The 23,955-nt window shown below is 41.9% G+C and overlaps 1 protein-coding gene across 1 annotated transcript in view; it reads right to left on the reverse strand.

Annotated features, from left to right (window-relative positions):
- ACVR2B (activin A receptor type 2B) overlaps nucleotides 1-23,955 on the reverse strand; it is a 227,440-nt gene that overhangs the window by 35,834 nt on the left and 167,651 nt on the right. The window contains exon 5 of the mRNA XM_075315412.1: nucleotides 14,866-15,009. Within this exon, the coding sequence (XP_075171527.1) occupies nucleotides 14,866-15,009 (144 nt within the window). The remainder of the gene's footprint in view (nucleotides 1-14,865; nucleotides 15,010-23,955) is intronic.

Below are 23,955 nucleotides of genomic sequence, written 5' to 3' on the forward strand. Positions count from 1 at the left end.
CTTTCCCCCCAAATGTACTATAGGGCTGCGGCCGGGAATGAGGGTGCTGCGCGTCATCGGGGGCACAAGCAGGCTGTAAGGCTGTAGCAGCGCCTGCTCGTGACCACGTGGGCCCGCTCATTACATATGCCCGCCTATCCTCACGCCCATTTCTCAGTGCAGAAGCCGGCGCTGACAGGTGGGCGGGAGGACGAGCGGGGACGCGCGCATAGCAAAGAGCCGGCCGCATGATCACCCCTGGCAATTACAGCCTGGAGTGATCATGTGCGGCTGTATTCACTGCTCCCCGCGCATCATCATCAGCGCGGGGTGCAGTGAATCAGTACACTCACCCGTCCCCATGTGTGGAGCCGTCTCCCTGCAGCACGCGATGTCTTCCTGTCTGTGCCGGTCAGCTTGTGGCGGGCGGAGGAGGGGACGCCGCGCTCTCCCACTGCTCGGGTCCAGCTGCCGCTGCGGCTGCTCGGTGGCTCGAGCGATGGGCCGGATCCCGGGGACTCCAGCGGCGCTCCTCGCCCGCGAGTGAAAGGGGTTTGGCTGCGGGGATTGTTTATTGTCCGTGACGCCACCCACGGTTGTGGTGATTATGTGGACACCACTGCTGCTCTGGCTGGGGATCCCGGGAGTGGTGGCATGGAGCAGCCAGTTGTTGAATTGCCCCTCCGTGGGTAGGGGATTGGTGGTCCCGGGGCCCAGTGATGGGGTTGGGATGGTGGCCAGGCGGGTTATGGGGCCTGTGGAGGTGCAGGGGTGCAGGTGCAGCGCTGTGCCGCACGGCACGGAGGTACTCACTCACCCAGTAAACACGACACAGTTCTCGGTAAACAAACGGCTGGTTGGACGGGTCCCTCGGACGGTTATGGTGCGGATGTTCCCTGCAGTTGACAGTGACGGTCTCTTTTCTGCACCTATGTGTAGTCTGTTGGTAGCGATGGATTCCCACCGGTAACCCGCTCCCCAGGTTGGATATCAGCCGGAGGAGCCCCTCTCTTGCCCGCAGGCGCTGGCCCTGTGAAACTGGTGCCTTGGCGGTGTCTCCCCTTCACGGTTGGACTGTTGCCTTCAAACGGGACTTGGTTGTTGGGAGACAGTCGTCCCCTTCACTGACGGATTTGGCAAATTATGGCGACTCCTAGCCTTGCCAGGATCCGAAAGGCCCCTGCCCTGGTGCTGACTGTTCTTTGTATACCGCTCCGGTACCGCCGGGTCACCACCCATCCACGGTCCTTTCGGCAACCTCCGAGCAATCTCTCCTGCAGACGGTCACCGCCGTCTGCCAACCTTGCTGTCTCAGTCCGGGGCACACACCCGGACTAACTTCAGGCTTCTTGCTGTCACTTTTCTCTTTCTCCACTTTCCTTTCTTCTACTTCACTGTTTACTCCTTCACTTCCCTAGCTTAACTGCCTGGTTTTCCCGCCTCCAGGGCTGTGAACTCCTCGGTGGGCGGAACCAACCGCCTGGCCCACCCCCTGGTGTGGACACCAGCCCCTGGAGGAAGGCAACAAGGATTTTAGTTTTGACCTCGGTATACCTGCAGGGAATGTGGGGTGCGTGTGGTGTTGTGACCTGTGACCCCTGGCTTGCCCAGGGCGTCACAAGCTGATCTGTGCTGATCAGCTGATCGGCACAGACAGGAAGACATCGCGATGCAGCAGGGGAACGGCTCCACACACACAGGTCAGTGGCGCAGAGAGGAAGATGATCGGTGCTGGAGGGAGTGAGGAAAAGGTGAGTATAAACGTTTGTTTTTTTTCTCTGGCTATAGGATACAGGCCATATACCAGGATGGTATATGAGCACGATGGGGGCATATAGCAGAATGGGAGTATATGAGCAGGATGGATGGGGGTATATGAACAGGATGGGGGGTATATGAACAGGATGGGGGTATATGAGCAGGATGGATGGGGGAATATGAACAGGATGGGGGCATATAGCAGGATGGGAGTATATATGAACAGGATGGGGGGTATATGAACAGAATGGGGGGTATATGAACAGGATGGGAGTATATGAGCAGGCAGGATGGGGGTATATGAACAGGATGGGGGTATATGAACAGGATGGGAGTATATGAGCAGGATGGATTTGGGAATATGAGCAGGATGGATGGGGGGTATACCAATAGGATGGGGGTTTATAGAAGGATCATATACAAGGCAGGAGTATTATTACCAGGATGGGGTACCTTATTAGAGAATTTGGGGACATTACCCCCATAACAGTGTCAGCAGCAGATCCTCGCCCCATGACAGTGTGTCATGACCACATTTTTTGCTTAAAGTTTTATTTTCCCATTTTCCTCCTCTAAAACCAGGGTGCGTCTTATAGTCCGGTGTGTCTTATAGTCCGAAAAATACGGTATATAATTATTACACACACACACACACACACAATCTATACATACACGCACATCTATGTACATATATACACACACATGTGTGTATATATATATATAATGTGTATGTGTATGTATATAATTAGTGTGGGTAGTGTCATTTTATGTAGTATGTGCATATATGTGTGTATATATGTCTACAGATGTGTGTGTATGTATGTATAAAGGTGTATATATACACACACACACATATACATATATATACATATATATATATATACATACATACACATACATACACATATATATACACACACATATACATATACATACACACATATACATATACACATATACATATACATACACATACACATATGTACATACACACATACACATGTACATACACATATATATACACACACACACACACACACACACACACACACACACAATGTATATGTTATATATACACACACATGGTCACGTCCAGGCCACCAGTGCCAGAGTTTCATCCCAGATGTTCACTAAATGTCTGATTACGGTATCTACAAGCAGTCACAATGGTTGCATGGAGACTAGTATACAAGTCCTTCTGGAACCAAAGACCAGAGAAGTTAAGGGGTTATTGCCATCTCCAAAATCCTATTCCAATATGTAGTATGTGTAGTAATATTATTATTAATTATTATTATTATTAGCAAATACCTCTAATTAGAAATATGTTATAGTTTTCCTGATTAGCTACATCTCTTACCTCATGTGCAGGGCATTGCCGTAACCTAGGTATCCATGGTTAAAACCATTCATATAGTGAACATTCGTTAGTTGCTAGTGGTCATAACCATGGATACTTAAGCTACTGCAATAGATAAGATTTGAGGGCATATACAGCACTTTACTAGGACTGAATTTTTTTTTGCAGATTTTCTGTGTCAAAATCCACAAGAAACTCACAGCCACCTTAAAAAAAAAAAAAATAAAAAAATAAAAAAGTAAAAATGTACACATGGTCCTTTAGAGAAAATCTCATGGGACAAAAGTGGTACTTCATATTTCCCTAAAAAATGGGCCCAGACTACTATTAGGGAATGTGCTAAAATTTCTGCATCTCTTGGCAGGAAAAGTACGTGGATTTGGTTCAGTTTTTCCCATTCATTAGAATGAGTGAAATCTGCAGCAAAAACGCTGAAAGAATTGCCATACTCCAGATTTATATCTGCACAGAGAAAAGCCTCAACGTGTGCAGGAGACTTCCAGATTCTCATTCACTTTTCTGGCATCAGGAAACCCTCAGGTTTTGTGACAAATCTGCACTGAAAAAAAACTCAAAAATCTTGAAAGGTATTGGTTCCAGAAACAGGGCCATCATGCTGCTTCTGTGTGTAATACCATCCTAGCTGGGACAATGGGGAAGGGGGGAGGGGGGGGGGGGGGAGTAAACGTTTAGGGAATGTCTAGGTGATTAAAAAAAATAAAATTTTCAGCAAAATTGGATTGTACAGACCTGCAGAGTGCATTAATCTCAACATACAGAAAAGCGACGTAGTGATGAATCCAGCTACAAGCCTCAGTATAACACGTCAGCGCCTTCACAAATGCTCTCATGGCAGAATCATGCTGATGAAACCACCCGCAGGGTGAGGTCTAGGTGCACAAGGTACAAAGTTGACCAGCTCCCGCAGAGTGGCAGTGAAGATCTCCAGCACAGAAGGCAAAAGCCCCTGCTTGGCTTGAGATGCAGATAAAGGTTTCTAGCAATTTGGATGAAAACACATCACCAGTTTATTAGTACAGCTTAAAAATTACTTTCCATGTACGTTGAACTATTAGATCAAGGCAAAAGGATTTTCGGACATAGAACTGTCCTTAGTCATGGTAATGTGGTGTGCTTACATTTTGAAAATATATACAGTGCCATGTGAACGTATTCGGCCCCTTTGATTTTTTTCAACCTTCTCCCACATTTCAGGCTTCAAACAAAGATTAAAATTTTAATGTTCTGGTGAAGAATCAACAACAAGTGGACACAATTGTGAAGTTGAGCGATATTTATTGCTGATTTTTAACTTTTTTAAAAAATAAATAACTGAAAATTGGGGCATGCAATATTATTCTGCCCCTTTAAGTTAATACTTTGTAGCGCCACCTTTTGCTGCGATTACAGCTGCAGTCTCTTGGGGCATGTGTCCATCAGTTTTGCACATCGAGAGACTGAAATTCTTGCCCATTCTTCCTTTGCAAACAGCTGGAGCTGAGTGAGGTTGGATGGAGAGCGTTTGTGAACAGCAGTTTTCAGCTCTTTCCACAGATTCTCGATTGGGTTCAGGTCTGGACTGTGACTTGGCCATTCTAAGACCTGGATACGTTTATTTGGGAACCATTCCATTGTAGATTTTGCTTTATGTTTGGGATAATTGTCTTGTTGGAAGACAAATCTCTATCCCAGTCTCAGGTCTTTTGCAGACTCCAACAGGTTTTCTTGAAGAATGGTCCTGTATTTGGCTCCATCCATCTTCCCATCAATTTTAGCCATCTTCCCTGTCCCTACTAAAAGAAAAGCAGGGCCAAACCATGCTGCTGCTACCACCACGTTTGACAGTGGGGATGGTGTGTTCAGGGGGATGAGCTGTGTTGATTTTACGCCCAATATATCATTTGGCATTGTGCCCAAAAAGTTCGATTTTGGTTTCATTTGACCAGAGCACCTTCTTCCACATGTTTGGTGTGTCTCCCAGGTGGCTTGTGGCAAACTTTAAACAACACTTTTTATGGATATCTTTGAGAAATGGCTTTCTTCTTGCCACTCTTCCATAAAGGCCAGATTTGTGCAGTGTACGACTGATTGTTGTCCTATGGACAGACTCTCCCACCTCAGCTGTAGATCTCTGCAGTTCATCCAGAGTGATCATGGGCCTCATGGCTGCATCTCTGATCAGTCTTCTCCTTGTTCGAGCTGAAAGTTTGGGTGGACGGTCGGGTATTGGTAGATTTGCAGTGCTATGAAACTCCTTCCATTTCAATATGATCACTTGCACAGTGCTTCTTGGGATGTTTAAAGTTTTGGAAATCTTTTTGTAACCAAATCCGGTTTTAAACTGGATCATTCAGAGATCCTCAATGAACTTCTGGAGTGAGTTTGCTGCACTGAAAGTAAAGGGGCAGAATAATATTACACGCCCCAATTTTCAGTTATTTATTTTTTAAAAAAAGTTAAAAGTCAGTAATACATTTCGTTCAACTTCACAATTGTGTCCCACTTGTTGATTCTTCACCATGAAATTCTCATTTTTATCTTTAGGTTTGAAGCCTGAAATGTGGGAAAAGGTTGAAAAATTCAAGGGGGCCGAATACTTTTGCAAGCCACTGTACTTAAATGTATTTAGCGAATATAGTTAAACCAGTTGTCCACTTCTGGGGGACTTTCATTTCTACTTGCATACATCTATTTATAGGGAACCTGTCACCAGACTTGGCCCCATGAGCTGCAGCTATCACCAGTGAGCTCTTATATACAATATTCTAGAATACTGTATATAAGAGCCCAGGCCACGCTGTATACCAGAAAAAATTTTTTTTAGAATACTCACCTAGGGGGCGGTCTGGTCTGATGAGCGTCACTGTTCTCTGATCCGGCGCCTCGTCTCTGCGGCAATCGTTGTCCTCCTGCTACCCAGCCCAGTGTGGATAACGCATCTATGTCATCCACAAAGACCGACATTGTTCTCCTGCGCAGGTGCACTTTGATCTGCCCTGCTGAGGGCAGATCAAAATACTGAAATGCGCAGGCGCGAGGAAAAGGTTACAAACTGCTTGTGCATGTGCAAATTACAGTACTTTAGTCTGCCCTGAGCACTGGAGATCAAAGGGCGCCTGCACAGGACCACAATGACAGCTTATGTGCAAGACGTAGGATGCGTCATGCACAGGGGCCTCAGAAGGAGGATGGCGATCACCGCAGAGAGGAGGCGCCAGATCGGAGAGCAGTGACACCCATCGGAACGTACCGCACCCCTAGGTGAGTATTATAAAAGTGTTTATTTTACATTATTTTACATTACACAGAGAAGCCTGGGCTCTTATATACAGTATTCTAGAATGCTGTATATAAGAGCCCAGTGGTGGTGGCCGCCTCTCAGAGGCCAAATCTGGTGACAGGTTCCCTTTAAAAAGAAAAATTACTTTTGCAATTGGATTTTATGAAAAATTTGGCACACTTTGGCTTTTAAGGGTTTTTCGTTTCTCAACATTGATGTGGTTTGTGGTCAAATCCGTGCAGAAAGTGACCACGCTCACTGATGGTTCCTCAGTTAACTCATTTATCTTCATTTTCAAGAGTAGATGCAGAGGATAAGTAAAAAAAAAATAAAAAATAAAAAAAATCTCCCAAAAGTGGACTACACCTTGAATTATGAGAGATACTACATTCACAGCAGGGACGATGTGATCTTTTAGATAATACAATCTGCCTTTTCTCCCCTTATTTTTACTATAGTCTTTGAAATGACCATTAGCTGCAAGAAATCTCACATGCAACAGTTTATCTTAGGCCTCTGTCACACGTCCATGCCTCCGGTACGTGTTTGGCAGTTTTCTCACGTACCGGAGACACGTACACACGTAAACCTAGGTATTCCTATGGTTTGTGACACAAGTATGTATTTACGCACGGAACGTGTGTCCGTTCCGTACTTACGTGTGTCCGTGTGTTTCTCACGCCGACATGTCAGTTTTCTCTCCGGCATCACGGGTGTCACACGGAACGCAAACGGGTCACACGTAACACAAACGGACCACACGGATGTTTTCCGTGTGACACGCACCGGAGAGAAGACGTGTGTGTGTGAGAAAAAAACCCAAAACATTACTCACCTTCTCCTGCCCTCCTGCCGCTGCTGTCACTTGCTTCTGACCGCCGCTCATTATGCTCATTGCATATTCACTTCACTGCGGCCGAAAGCAGCAGCAGCGGGGAGTCGGCAGGACCGGAGACCGAAGATCAGCACCACGGACAGCGAAGCCAGGGACAGGTGAGTAGAGAGTTCCCGTTCTCCGTGTGTTATCATGGATAACACACAGAGAACACACGTAGCCCATAAACACGGCTCATGGAGGGCAAAACGCACCTCTGACACGGCCGTGAAAAACGTGCGTGATTTTTCACGAACGTGTGAAAGAGGCCTATGGTAGAAAAATTAAAAAAAAAATATCTCTGGAGGGTTTAATAAATAAATTCTACTGTTCACAAAATGATCTTTGAATTATAAAATTGCAAATACTTTGTATGGCAATTCCCAGGTTTATATTGCTTCAAATCTCTTACAAGGGGAAAAAAATACCCCAAGAAAACCCCGGTCACGTATTTGTTCCATTGCAATAAGTCGTTTTCACGTCCTGGACACAATGTTCATAGGCAGCGGATTTTATCCGAGGCTGACCCTTGAGAGTAAGTTTCATCCACAGGGTCTATTTTTTTTTTGCCTTCTCCACACAATGGTTGAAAAGAAAGTCTCTGGAGCGCAAAGTACAGTGGCTCGGTAATGAAAATAAAATTAAGGAAGGCCTGGGGATTGCAGTGTCACGCAGATTAATGTTCAGATCACCAGGAGTACAGAAAGTAAGCGTCTAGCAATTAGGAAAAGCAGACTTCTCGCTGTGAAGTTACCAAGCTACTTTCCAGCAAACACACCAAAGTCCTCCCTGCAATTGTGCCCTGGCTGTGTTCTACAGAAAATAGATTGCTGACAATCAATACCAAGGTAATCTATGTGCTAATGAAAAAGAAGAAAACACAGAATATCATCAGATCTCCATAGAATACATCTGTCCTGGGGAAAGTATGGAAATCCTGGGACTGCAGGTACGGTACCGGATCAGAGCTACCCAGGCCAATATAAAAGGAACCTACACATGGTGCGATAGAGCCGCGGAATATGTGCCGATAAGAGCTTCACGTGATTGTTTTACTTCACTTTAGTCATGGTTATTATATATTGTATCATATATTGCAGCGTAGTACAGTGGTGATCAGTCACAGTGATCATCTACAGCCAACAACAATCGGCTGGAGACTTTTGAAGCAAGAGTTTAAGACTAAAGGCCACTTTACACACAGCGACATCGCTAGCGATGTCGCTACTGATCGCACCCGCCCCCGTCCTTTGTGCGTCATGGGCAAATCGCTGCCCGTTGCGCACAATATCGCTAGTACCCATCACACATACTTACCTTTCCAGCTACGTCGCAGTGGCCGGCAAACAGCCTCTTTTCTAAGGGGTTGGTTCGTGCGGCATCACAGCAACATCACACGGCAGGCGGCCAATAGAAGCGGAGGGGTGGAGAGCAGCCGCATGAAAGTCATGCCCACCTCGTTGCCGGAGGACGCAGGTACGGTGTTGTTCCTCGTTCCTGGGGTGTCACATGTAGCGATGTGTGATGCCTCAGGAACAACGAATAACCTGCGTCCAAAAGCAGCAACGACATTTGGGATTTGAACGACGTATCAACGATCAGGTGAGTATTTTTGATCGTTGGCGGTCGCTCGTACGTGTCACACACAACGACGTCGCTAACAAGGCCGGATGTGCGTCACGAATTCCGTGACCCCAACGACATCTCGTTAGCGATGTAGTTGAGTGTAAAACGACCCTAAGGACAAACTGCGAGTAATACAGAGCAAGTAGAATGCGATGAAAAAAAAAAAAAAAAAAAAAAAAATCGATTCCACTCGGACCAATGTTACTCTATGGGGCCACTCCACTGAGTGATTTTTTTTTTCTCAGCCCTAATCGGACCGAGAAAACAGTCGCAGCATGCTGCGGGTGGAATGTGATTCGTTTTCACTCGCACCCATACAAGTGTATGGGTGCAAGAGAAACATCACACTGCACTCGGATGTCACCGGAGTGCAGTGTGATATACGCATCAGCTGACAATAGAGCAAATAGGGAGATTAGTCCCTCCCTCTGCTCTGCGGCTGTGCAGGATCGTATCACAGTGGCATGACACTCGGCTTACACGCCAGCAGAGTGGGAGCCGAGTGTCATGCAATGCACTCACAGTAGTGCTCGTTTGGCCCCAGCCTAAAAGGACTTTCAGCACAGGACGAATGTTCACACCAAGTACTCATGCATCACGGCGGGGGGGGGGGGGTAATCATTTAAATTCACCTTCCCACCTTCTGGTTTTCTATGTATGGCCACTCTTCTTTGGCTCTATGAAGCCAGAGCTGTCAATCACAGAAGAGGGGGGTGAGATAGAGAAAACAGGCAGATGGGAAGATGTACACTACATAAATGATTAGCCACGCCATGATGCACGAGTGCCTGTACTTGGTGTGAACATTCATCCTGTGCCGATACGAGTCCTGCTCCCATGGGGAAACATAACTTTAAGGTGTCATATGTGAAATATAATTATGTATAAATTATTCATTCACTTGCTTTACCAATGTCCCAATTTGAGCATTGCTTCCAGGTCACATCAGGCTCAAGTGCCATACAGAAGAGCGATTCCTATGTTGGCAAGTCATCAGTGCTGTATGCGAAGGGGACCAGCTGACCATCTGATGTTAGCAATGACTCTGTGACTAAAAGGGTATTGAAATGAGCCAGTCAGTCGCCTTCACCCACCGCACTGATGACACGTCTACACGAAAAACCATCTCCTGCGTCAAGCATCACCAGACGCATAGCAGCCGGGACCAGGGAACTTTGGTAATGCACGGTGGGTAAGTTTTATTACAAACATATACTCCCCCCCCCCTCCCCCTCCTTGCAACACTATCAGAGGAAAAATAAAGCTTCTCATAGAACTATTGGAAATTAAAAGGCCATATTTTAAGACATCGGCATTCCAGATCCTCCAGAGTAAAGGTCTCCATACATGATACATGGAAATAGACCAAACCTACTGATTTTGGTTCTGGTTATTGTGCATCGGAGAGGGGGGGGGGGGGTTGGGTCTCCCATATCTCCTACCAACAGATGGTGTCAGGAAAAAGAAGGATTGGGCAATTATATGACAGCCATCACATCTACATCCAACTTATGGGTATATGCACCGGCCAACCATACTTCCATCCATGTAATACTACCGTTCCGTGCACACAGCATCGCTCCATCCCTATTATCACCCTGGCTAAATGGTCCTATAGGGTCAATGAACAGATGAACAGAATGATGTAGTCTTAATAAGTGAAGGTTTCTTAGCGCGCACTCCACTGTTCATGATCTAATGTCCTAACTACACTGCTCGGCGTGAACACAGCCAAGCCATCTACTGACGTGCAATTGTGTATAGGAGAAACACAAGGAATTGGAGAGAACTGGGACCGGGAATCAGATGGGAACAAATCACGAGAAGAGTCCTGAACTGTTAGACCTGACATGAAGCAGCTCTCCCGTCTCCCTGGTGTGACTGAGAAGAAACGTATGTGCAATTTACCTCTAGAAACAACTGGAACTGTAAATCACTGGATATTACCACAAAGCTCGACCCCACTCTCAGCTTGTTTATGTGCGTTCCCTTTTTTCAAATACAAGACCCCTCTTAGTAGGTGAGGACATGTCATTTATATGGTTTACGTAGCATTATAGATCTGCAGTAAATCAAATGTATGTTTACAGCAGGATCTACTCTATCAAAATTAAAAATCCTGCTGGTCTTCTGGGGGAAGATGTCTACCCCGTTCTGTGCCGAGTGACCTGTGCCTAATATCCCACGGCGCCTCACACCACTCTGCACTCTCCTCTTCAGATCCTCTGCGCTCCCGTCTGGTTCTGTCCGCTGTGTCTCATACAAATGTGATATTAAGAACTAGAAGACGTAGCTGTGCTGTCACCTTAAATAACCTAGATAAGGACATCTTCACACCACAATTACAGTCCATCTTCAGCATATACAGTCAGACATATGTATGTAAGGTATCCACAGCTCCTAATGCACCGGTCACTGTGATTTTGGCATAGCACTACCATCTGCAACAATAAAAGCATCTATGTACAGTATGTTTTCGGACTTTTGGACACTCCTTACCATAAGACGACAGCAGCAAATAGGAAAAACATTTTTCCTATTAACTAAAACTTCCCTGGTGGTGTAAAGTAGAAGGTTCATTAGCACTAATTTTAATGTATTACGGTGGAATAGGGAGGTAATAAATCTATTGTCTCTCTTTTCAGAATATGTACTATATGCACACAACTCTGCTACATGGAAACTACATGCGCACAGACACACACACACCTCTGCTACGTGAAAACTACATTACAGACCCACAACAGCTCTGCTACATGGAAACTACATATAGACTCACATTGTTCTGCTACATGCAAACTATACATATACACCAGACCTCTGCTACATGCGGATAGACGCACACAGCTGTGCTACATGCTAATTACATGGGCATAGACACACACAGCTCTGTTACATGCAAACCACATGTAGACGCACAGCTCTGCTACATGCAAACTCCATATACATATATATCTATACATACATACACATATTATATATATATACACATATATATATATATTATATATATATATATATATATATATATATAGATATATAGAGAGAGATAGAGATATATATATATCTCTATGTATAATTGCCTTATTCTGTCTGTCTGTCTTGCTCCAAAATTGTGTCCTTACGGTGACACAAAGCTGATTGGCCGCTGGGCTCGCCATGGCCCCGCCCCCCTCGCACAGATTGGCCGCTCGCCTCGCCTTGGCTCCGCCCCCTATGGATTGGTCGCTCGCCTCGGCCTGGCCCCGCCCTCCACATGGATTATCCACTCGCCCCGGCCCTCCGCACGCATCGCCAGACATAACCTTGCGCTGCTGGGATCGTGACGGAGCCGGTGAACGCTGGTAACCATTATACACATCGGGTAACTAAGGTCCCTTAATTACCCGATGTGTATCATAGTTACCAGTGTACACCAGTGTACACCGGCTCCGTCACGATCCCAGCAGCGCCAGACATAACCTTGCGATGCTGGGATCTTGACGGAGCCGGTGAACGCTGGTAACCATTATACACATCGGGTAACTAAGGTCCCTTAATTACCCGATGTGTATCATAGTTACCAGTGTACACCGGCTCCATCAGATCCCAGCAGCGCCAGACATAACCTTGCGATGTTGGGATCTTGACGGAGCCGGTGAACGCTGGTTACCATTATACACATCGGGTAACTAAGGTTCCCTTAGTTACCCGATGTGTATCATAGTTACCAGCGTACACCGGCTCCCGGTACACATGTGCAGGGAGCCGGCATTATACTCCTCTCCCCCCAGGACTACTCCTCCTATTATAGTCCTCCTATTATATTCCTCTCTGAGTATAATAGGAGAACTATTATAGCATGGGGGATGGAGCACGATGGGGCGCGCAGCATGGGGGATGTAGCACGATGGGGGGTGCGCAGCATGGGGGATGGAGCACGATGGGGAGTGCGCAGCATCGGGGATGAAGCACGATGGGGAATGCGCAGCATAGGGGATGGAGCACGATGGGGGGTGGGCAGCATGGGGGATGGAGCACGATAGGGGGTGCGCAGCATGGGGGATGGGGCACGATGGGGGGTGCGCAGCATGGGGGATGGAGCACGATGTGAGGTGCACACCTCCCCCCCAACACACACACACACACACACACACACACACACACACAACACCACACACACACTGGGAACCACAAAGACCGCCATACACAGACACCCACACACACAGACAACGCCGCACACACACCACGCCCAACACACAAACACCGCGGCATACATAAATATACGCACATACCGCACAACACACACATTGCACAAAACATACCTCCCCCCAAAACACACCACACCCACACAGACCGCGCAACACACACACAACGCTACAGACACACAGCGCTCCACAAACAACGCAACACACATACAACACCGCTCTCACCCCCCGCCACACCCAGACAACACCCAGAACATGTACAGCGCCCTACACAAACACTTGGTAACTACACACAACAACATCTCTATATATATATATATATATATATATATATAGAACAAAAATCATACATGAACTACACAATACGTAAATTCTAGAATACCCGATGCGTAGAATCGGGCCACCTTCTAGTGTATATATATATATATATATATATATATATATATATATATATTTGCTACATACACAATACAGCTTTGTTACATGCACATATAGAAACAAATACAGTTCTGCTACATGCGCGCGCGCGCGCACACACACACACACACACACACACACACACACACACAGACACACACACACAGACACACACAGACACACACAGACACAGACACACACACACACACAGACACAGACACACACACACACACAGTTAATATTTCCTCATCTTGCAGACACATACTTTATCAGATCTTGCAGTTCCTGATCAGGACCTGAGCAGCTGAAGGACCTTCTCTATAGTTAGCGCTAGGACTTTTCAGGTCATGTGATCAGTCACATAACCTAAAAGGTCCTGGAGTTATATGGTTAGAAGGTCCTTCACTTGCTCAGCTCCTGCAGTCTCCGCTCAGGTCCTGAGAGCCTCCTTTCCTGCTCTACACCCAGGAGAGAGGACAGCTCTCTGATTGGGGAGTACGCAGTTTCACTGTTCTCCTCCATCACAATAACACTCAGGGAGAGTGGAATGAAATAAGACCAAAGCAGGTCTTTTTTACAGCGAATAAGTCTTATTTTGTTGCCCATGTACCAGTGTTGTACTTCATGAATGGTGCAAAACAAAATACACTGCTTCACAAATTTAACCAAAGGTTATTCCCATCTTCAAAATCTTATCCCAATACTTCAAATTATAAATGTATTAAAGTTTTCCTGATATAGCCATGTCTCTTACCTCATGTGCAGGGCCATTGCTTTGGTATCTATGGTTACGTCCACAAGCAACTGTCACTATATGAGTGGACATAACCATGGATACCTAGCCTGCAATGCCCTGCACATGAGATAAGAGACAACTGTACTACATTTCTAATTGGAGGGATTTGCGAATATTATTACACCTACTACACATTGGGATACGATCTTGGATATGGAAATACTCCTTTAACCTTACCTTCACACCCCCAGAAGCAGCAGGACGAAACATGCATCTGGGTGGAGGGACACTGACTGGAAACTCCCATCTAACTTCTATATTCTATAGTTATACTAAACAATATTATTAATGTATTGATGTCATCATGTTAAAACGCTGGGTCTTTCTGAGTATTCTATATAGTTGGAGGGAATACTTTATATATTATACTAATTATTGCACCTTATCCTCCCTATTGCACTTTATATGCTCTTATGTCCCACCGCCATCCAGGCTGTCCCCTCTCATGAGTTTTCGTATGTGGACATTCTGTTTTAATTGTGGTCAGTAAAAAGATTTAATATTTTAATCATCACTATTGCATGATTCTCTCTTCACTGGTGTGATAAAAACCATATCCCCTAGTTTTTGTGTTTTCATTAACTTTACCTGGACCGGAAAGATTTTCACCGCTACGTAGTCACTCATCAGTCGGGCCTTCCAGACGCAGCCGAAGCGTCCCCGCGCCTTGATTTCCAGTAACTGCAGAGGTTTCAGTCCAACTAATGGAGATGGTGGAGGAGGGCCCGGATCCTAGGTAGATGGATAAACACACCATTGATCTTTTATGAGCCTAACACATTCCCAAATAACCTCTGCGAATAACAGACTAATTAGCTTTGGGGCTGCAGTAACCTCCATGCCCATCTCCGTGATCTGTGCCCAATCCCTTAGGTCGAATACATGCAAAAGACATTTTTTCATATACATATTTCCGAGGCTGAAGTCTGCTGGGGAATGTGGCTGATTAGGGAGAGTGAAATATTTTTTGAGCCGCATAACTATAGAAACTAATAAACAGAATGGCGCTTGTACAGTGGAAGGCCGCGCATGCACGCGTCATTATTTTGGCAGGTTTACAAAAGCAGCGAGAGCTTCTGCAACTCGTGTCAGTTATGGAGATGCCCGTGTGATGAAGCACTGCTGCAGCGAGGCTATAAAGCTCCCGATATAAAGCATGTAACATTTTATAGTCAATTAGCACTCTGGAATTAAAGGCATAGTAATTGTGATCCATTTACTCAAAAACAGTCGTGTAGCACTTTCACAAAATGCGCTCTTAAATTACGTTTAACGTCAAGAAGATGGCACGTGCACAAGAAAATAAAAATCTTGTATTGATCCACAGTTGTTTGTGGTTAAACTCTGGCCGTTGCTAAATAAGATCGCACTACCGGATATGTAATGTTTTAGCATATATCTAGGTGAATGGAAATCAATTGCGTTATTACATGGGGTTTTAAAGGAATGATAAAATAAAAGATTACTTGTTACAATTAAGATGTTTCAAGACTTCTCCTTATTGTTCTCATGTTAATCTGCACCACAGATGTTATAAGCTCAACTTGGATTTATAACAGATTTCAAGCTAATTTAAAAGGGGTGGGTCACTAGTTAGCATTACTGACCACATATATAATGCTGAGAAACAAGGCTGCTCTCAAATACCTTGTTTTGGCAATCCTGCCAGTGAGTGGTACTATTGCGGTCTGCTCATTCCCATCGTGTGCCCCGCAGGCGCCGTGACCTCTGGGATCCGGTGAAGTCGTCAACTTCCAGTTGACCTGACACCACAGAGCCCGGCCCGTCTCCGTGAGCGAGTCTCACCGCTCATCACAGCCCAGCATCTCCCTGCTCCCTCCTTCACTGCAGAGCGCTGCAAGCAGAAGCGATGTTAGGCTGTGACGAGTGGTGAAACTCCGTCCACAGCCCAGTCACTCAGGAAGACTGGGGCCGGCCTCGGTGATGTCAGGTCAACTGGAAGTTGATGTGACATTAGAGATCACGGAGCCCGGGGGTCACGAGAAGGGGATGAGCGGACTGCAATAGCACGGCTCACAGGCACTATTGCCAACACAAGGTATTTGAGAGAAGCCTTGTTTCTCAAGGTTATATCAATGTGGCTTGGAAAACTAAGTAGTGAACCACCTCTTTAATATGGGGCAAAAAAATTGAGTTAATGAGGGAGAATTAATTTGTTTGAAGGGAGTTTGTCCGCACAAATTGAGTGTTCAAACCAAGTAGCGGAGTTCGGTGCACCCTTGGTGTGGACAAACCGTTCAGTGCCGGTTCCCACCTACGTTTATCCTTCCATCTCCGCCCTTTTCTTTCTTAATTGACAGATCTAGCTGTACAAGAATCAGGAAGGAGGAGACAGATGTAAACCAAGTAAAATGGGAAGGTGCATATAATAGCTTGTTCAGATCATAGTGGCTTTGAGTGCTAGTGCTTGGTTTGACCAGTCCTTTTGTGCCGACAGATTTCCTTTATAAAAAAAAAAAAAAAAAAGTATAATTTAGATTGGTTCAATAACTTTAATCGCTGGGGGAAGCACCACTGGGGCCCCCAAAATTAATGAAACAGTCTGTTCCTTCTCAATGCATAACTGCAGAGAGAAGGAGACTGAATGAAGTAGTGGTCACATATGTGCCCTTCCACTTTATTCAATGGGGTGAACTGAAACAGCAGACCAATAAAGGTGATAAGTACGTATTGTAAAAATTAATATGGCACAGATACGTCATGAGAAGCTAAAGGGATTACATGACATTATCCCATATTACGTGATTTTGGAGGATGAGCCCTCCATATCGGCTAGCCCATGTAATGTGCACCCTGCACGTAAATTGGTAATATAGGATTTGGACCACAATGCAGGAGACAAGTGTTGGCTGCAAGCAGAGAGGCGGCACAGCAAGAAGCCAGAGACGTGTGGCTTCAGCCAATCAGTGCAGAGCAAGTGATGGGGTCCTTTTGACACCTCTTTTTTAACCCAGTAATCTGTAGCCATTTTCCTGTGGTTTAGGGCTGTATGGTGTACAGAACACCATAAGTTAAAAAACAAATGGCCGAGTTATGTTTAATGACCCTAGTAGTTCCATTTTACCTTTACATCTCTAGTCAACACAAACTAGTTTTTATAAGGGAATATTCCAGATTCCCTAATTTACAGGGTATAAATTAGTGATATATATTCTAAAAGCGGACTTTTCACCAGTTTTAGTATGATAACCTGGCCATATCATGGAATAGGGGCTACAGAGCTGAATTAAAAAAAATATTTTTTATTTTTCAATCTCTCCTCTCCATTGCACAGATAATATTGTAAAGTTTATATTGTAACTAGTGATGGGCGAATAGTAACTATTTGTGTTCGGATTATTCGCAACAAATCCCAAAGTAATATTCCGGTATTCATCACGAATAATGAACCTAATGCAAGTCAATGGGGAAAAAGAGCATTTTTTCTGGAATAGTACTCCGTAATTCAGTAAGCATTATCTGAACATGAATAGTTACTATTCGCCCATCTCTAGTTATAACTTATGCTAAACCCAACGGGATGTTAGCAGAGATTCGTCTGAGGACTTGTACTATTTCTCCTGCATGAAATTGGGCAATCATAATCAAGAGGTCCCAAAAAACCCCAACCCTGTGGAAAAGCTTAGAATTGGCTTTATCTGTATGAGACATGTAATGACGGACAGCTCTGCTCTCTTCTATGTAATCTCTGAACTTACTGTGTGTAATACATCAGAGGTGTGCATCATTACAAGAGCCTCACATCAGTCAGTGCTGAGAGAAGGAATGGGTTGCAGGAGTGCTGACAGTGCCAAAAAATGAGAGCTACTAGAGGTGTTTGTAATTGCACACAGCTCTGCTCTTCTTGTCTGCAACTTGTAATTACAATTGAGGACCGCAGTGAAGTCAGAGGAGAGCAGAAATTGTCATTACATGGCTCACACACAGAAAGCCTGTTCTGACCTTTTTTGGGGCATGTTCCATAACCCCGACACACAAACTGTGCCACCTGCTTATGATTGGTTATCATACAAAGGAAAAAGTACAGAGACGGAACTTATCTCACACCCTCTTGGGATCTAAACTTTACAAGCGGATATCTGCACAATGGAGCAGATTCAGCTATTACTTTACAGGGCTGCAACTGGAAAAAGGCTCTTTTTCAGAAGGCTTCAACAAAATGACAACTCTTTTCTATATTCAAGCGAATCAATAAAATTATATTAGGGCGTTTGAAGGAACTTACATCATTGATGCCCAGTTAGTATGTAAAGTTTAAGTAAAGTCTCCTAGAGTGACCCCGAAGAGCACGAGGGACATCTATAAGTTGCCAATATCCTTACGAGACTGCTCCATTAATAAACATGGGGATCAATTTTGGAAATCAAAGTAGGTAAAACTTACTGGTGCCCATAGTTTTAACACTGCAGGATAAAATAGTGGCAGGACTGTCTTTTCTTTTGCTTTGGTTCTAGCTCATTTCTCTCCCTGTATAGCCCACACAAAAATATGAATATGGCAATGATGCAGCGTGAATATGTCAATGTATGAACCGTGTGGCGTGTTCCATGACCAGGTCACTCTTCTTGTGTTACAAAATACTGCAAATAAATCCCAAGTCTGCAGAGGACATTCATAGGTCACGGATATTTACTTTATGAACTTTATTAATCTGTACCTCTCCATATGGCAAGAACCCCCCCCCAAAATCATGACCAGAAACCTTTATGTCAAACTCATCACTAAATGTAGACACATTATTCCCCTCTGGATGATCCGTATGAGATGTGGATATGTATCTGTTAAAAAGCATTAAAATTAATACATCTAGTTATCAGATATGTTATAGTAAGACATATAAGTTCACAGTTCTGTTTATGTTGGAGGGCATAGTTTATTAATTAAGTTTTTATAAGGAATAAGTATTAAAATATCCATATTGAATATATATGCTGAGCATGGAAGGATATATATAAATCCTTCCAGAAGCTTTCCGAAGTTTCCAGAAGGTTACGTAATATGGAACTATATTCAACTGTGTTACACTAGAATGCCCTATATGGTTTGAACAGCTGGTATATAATGCACGATGGAGGGGGCTACTGTCGCTCCCCACATTGCCTGCTGTGAGAAGACTCGAGGCTGCAAAGATGAAGACACACTAAGAGATGACATCCCCAGCATTGCCGTTCAGGAATCAAAGAAAGTTGGGTAAAGACTTCCCATTGATTATTATGGACTAAATGAACTCTTATTTTTGCGTAAGCTATCAAAGTATATTATTTTTTCCTTTCTGTAACTGAACCCTGGCAACCATTTTTAAATAGATAAAATACATTTATTTTTTACATTTTTGAGGTCTTTTCATTCATGCGCCTTTACGTATTTGACGAAAAATATATTTAAGAGTATATTTTTTAACATTTTGGTGAGCCACCCATTCGTAATTTTTTTTTTGCATTTTTTGTTGTTCCTTCACTTTGCATAAGGGGGGACTGGACATATGCTTCCTGCAAAGGATCAGGAATCGACAATTTATAAAAAATCACGCAGAACCTAGGAAATACGTATAAGTCAAGTAGCATGAATGTTTTTTTTAATGAACTTTAAAGACTTTATAAAGCCACAGAAGTTAACTTTTGACGTATTTTTGAGCAAGAAAGATAGTGTCAGTCCATAAGAAGTATTGGACGGGCTGAACAAGGTGAATCAAGTCTTACAGGATCATCCATCAGATCATCTGATCATTTCAGGTAAGAAAATGGATTTTATCTCTTCATATGTTAAGCAAAGTAAACTTCAGTTCACTTATCCAGATATTTCTAATGTAGAAGAGATTTGGTTACGCTTTTATGAGGAGTGTGAACTTGAGAATTCACGTATAGAATGTGTAAGGTCTTTTAATAGAGAGAAACAGAAAATCAGAAATGTCTGTCATTTAGTCTATGATTTTCACAGGTTAATCGTAGAAAAGTGTAAAAATGGTGGAAATAGACAACCTGAATTGTCAGGAGAGTTAGTGACAGAGAAATCCAAAGACTGCTTAGAACTTGGAATGTCAGTCAGTGATATTGTGAATTCTGACTGTAATGTTGTAAATGATCAGTCAGATGATTTAGACTGTAATTTTGTAAATCAGAATTTTGATAATGGCGACAGACACGTGTTACCTAATCAAGGTGCCTTTCAAGATACGGAGAAAGAAGCAGGAAATGACGTAGTGAAGCCAGAAGGGGGAGGAGCCAGAATGGGACACAGGCAGAAAGCCGTCAGAGAAGGACACGTGGAGAGAGAAAATGGCGACGATCAGTTTCTAAAAATAGAACAGGCTAAGTTAGGGATTACACTTAGAAAAAATTTATTGGACATATGCAAATTAATTCCCGCATATAATCCTAAAATACATGTTTGCAGAAATTCAGAGGTTTTTGAAGGTTCCATCGAGAAGTTAAATTTAACCAATAGTGAGACGAATCAGTTATTCCGTATGTGGTTACCTCAGCATTTCTTTAGACAATTGGCATTAAAAAAGTCTTCTGACAATGAGACATTTGATTGTTCAAATGATAACGATATCATAAGGCTAAAATATCTCATCTTCTGTGCAAGGAATGAATCTGATCCAAATTATGAGATGTTGAAGGAATTACAAATTGAACAGAATGAGAGTACGTTCTCATTTATGTCCGTTTTTGAACGTTTGTATAGGGCGGTCATTCCAAATGTCAGATTGGATGGAATGATACGTTTATTCATCAAGAAATTTCATTTCCTTGACAATGCAGCCAGTGCAGTGGCATTAAATAAAAAGTCCCTATTCGAATGTACGACATTTATCAATTTTGTTAGAAGTCGCCAAAGTCAATCAAGACAGAAATTAATTAATTCTGAAAAACCAACACGGAAAAGGGAGAGTTTCCGTGAAAAACCAACAGTGTCTCCCAGATCCAGATATTTCTGTGACAGGGTATATGCAATTCGGAGGAAGATGCATACGTGTTATAAACCATACAATTCACCCCAATTTTTATCATCTAAAAGTCTTTTTTCACAGGAAAAACCCCTGTCACCAGTGAAGGGATTGGTCACTGGGATTGAAAATCCCAGACAAATGATGAGTAATAGCTTTGAAAGACAGAAACAGGTGTCTTGTGCAGACTCTTTCCCTGGATTAGGGTTTGATAGACAGCGGCAGTTGGGTGGTTTTTCTGAGAGAGACATTCTCTCTCAAATAAGAGAAAACCTTGAATTACATAAGTTCAGGGATTCCTATAAGTTCAAAGGGAATCTAATAAATCGAATCTTTGAAGAAAAAATTAGGTATGGTCTTCAGTTAAATAAAGTGGATTTCTGGATAAATTAATTTTGCTATTTGATAATCATAATTTTTCATATACAGTGAATATATATATATATATATATATATATATATTAAAAGTAGTGATAGTAAATCAAGGTCATATTTTCATTTAGTCAAATGATAGTTAATGTTATAAATTAATAATTTGATCTCTGTATATGAATAATAATATTTAAAATAAAACAATAAGAGAAAGTAACAGATTCAAAGTGTTTCATTTTTATCATGAATATGATAATAATTTTATTCTTTTATTTCCCTCAGAATTTATCAGTAAAGCAGATTGATGAAGTATTAACTTTTTATTTATACATATGTTCTTGTCCTCAATCAGGTAACATATATTTTATTGGGTAAGATTAATCGCGAAAGCACGATTAATATTATTATTTCCTCAGGTACCAATTGCCAGAGAACTATTACTTTAATGTTTCTTTAATGAATATATATCTTCTTTAGAGTTATTAGAAATGTAATCTGAGCTTTGGAGTGGTATAAAACTGCTTGCTGTCTTGGAATGGTGTTCCTTGCACGTGACCAAAGCATGTGACTTGGTACTAAAGCTAAAAAATAAATGTTTGTTCCATGGTCATATGTACAGTCTGTAATTCATTGGAATTTGTTTTTTTCGAGAAGTACTTCAAATTAGTAACATAATCTTTGAAATGCGCATAGAATAATTGGGAATACAGGGATTTGTGTCCGTCAATGTTTTTATGTGAAAGTATATGTTACAGTCTTGTGTGCATAGATGTGTCAATGAATGATTGATTGTTTGAGCAGCTGCTAAAGTCAAAGTATTTGGATCCAGAGAGAGAAAAAAAAAAAAAAGAGAATTTTTGTTTTAACTTAGAAGTTATAAGATGGATGTATACTATATAGATAATAAGTTATAGTACATAAGTATTAATGAAGGAATTTATACCGAATATATATATATATTATTCTTAGACATATTTCTTTAGTATAGAGATATTAGGATTTTTTATTAAGGGTTTATTCTGAATAGTTACATTCTAGAATAAGGTTATAACGTTTTGATTTTCTTATATCTTTTGTGTTAGTCACTTCTTTTACTGATACACAGATTGGTAATCATTTTTTCTTTTCAAATATGGAAGTGATATTTATAATATGGTCTTGAAGATATACCACACAAATTTTAATTTAATTTAATCTAAACATATTAATTTTTATAATATCATATTTCATGATATTGAAAGGGAGAGGTTTGGTCTCAATCACACACATTTATATTTGATAAATATATGTGTTTACAGGATACTTTAATAATTAATATTTTAAGTACAAAGGAAGAATTGGGAATAAAAAATATATTTAAAGTATATCATAATGCATTTATATACTAAGAGAAGTGTATTATTTGCAAGGTTACATGACTTAATTATTTTTATTGGTTATTGATAGGTTTGGTAATTTTATAAGATACTGGTAATATTAAGGTTATCTGGTAACATTAAGGTTATGTATTATTAAAGACATAGGTGTTATATACATAGAAGGCCTTATTTTTATTTCAAGTTTTATTTTTATTCCGATTTTCATTTTTCTTTTTATTCCTATTTTTTTATATTAATTATTGTTTAATATTCACATTTTTAATTAAAATCTTAATTCTACAATTTTTATTTTTTCTTCAGATTTTAAATATCTCAATTGAGAAAACACTTCAATATTTAGTTCAGTAATATCTAATATAAGAATATTACTTTATTAAATATGAATCATATTAAAAGGGAAAAGTTCCATTTTTTGGAAGAAAAGATACTTTTTTCATCAATATATACAATTGTTTATTTCCTAGTAATACATTATTTTTATATTAATATGGATGAAATATTACTTATAGTTACACATTTCTTTATAGTAGGTTATTTAATAAATAATAGACAAATCAAATAAATTAAATTAGAGTAATAAAGATGGAAGATCGAGGTACATCTAGGTTTACCTTCCTATATTTACAAATAATATATATTATATTTTTAATCAATAATAATTTATAATGGGTATTGTTGTGTTTTGATGGTATCATCCAGTCTTTTCTAAAAGGTTATTTGCTTTGGTTTATAATTTACAAATGATCTAACTAAAAGCCACATTGTTGCCTTTTATATTTATAATATGATACATGTTATAGGTACACATTATATTATTTCATACTTTATATTATATTTTGGTTACATTCAACACATTGCCACCTATGGGTTTGGAAGGGTAATGCACCAATGACAAAAAAGGTCATTACAAGAAAATACTATTGTCTATACCATTATGCAGTATTTTATCATTCTGAG

This window comes from Anomaloglossus baeobatrachus, chromosome 6, assembly GCF_048569485.1.
Source record: "Anomaloglossus baeobatrachus isolate aAnoBae1 chromosome 6, aAnoBae1.hap1, whole genome shotgun sequence".
In the NCBI taxonomy this organism is placed as follows: Eukaryota; Metazoa; Chordata; class Amphibia; order Anura; family Aromobatidae; genus Anomaloglossus; species Anomaloglossus baeobatrachus.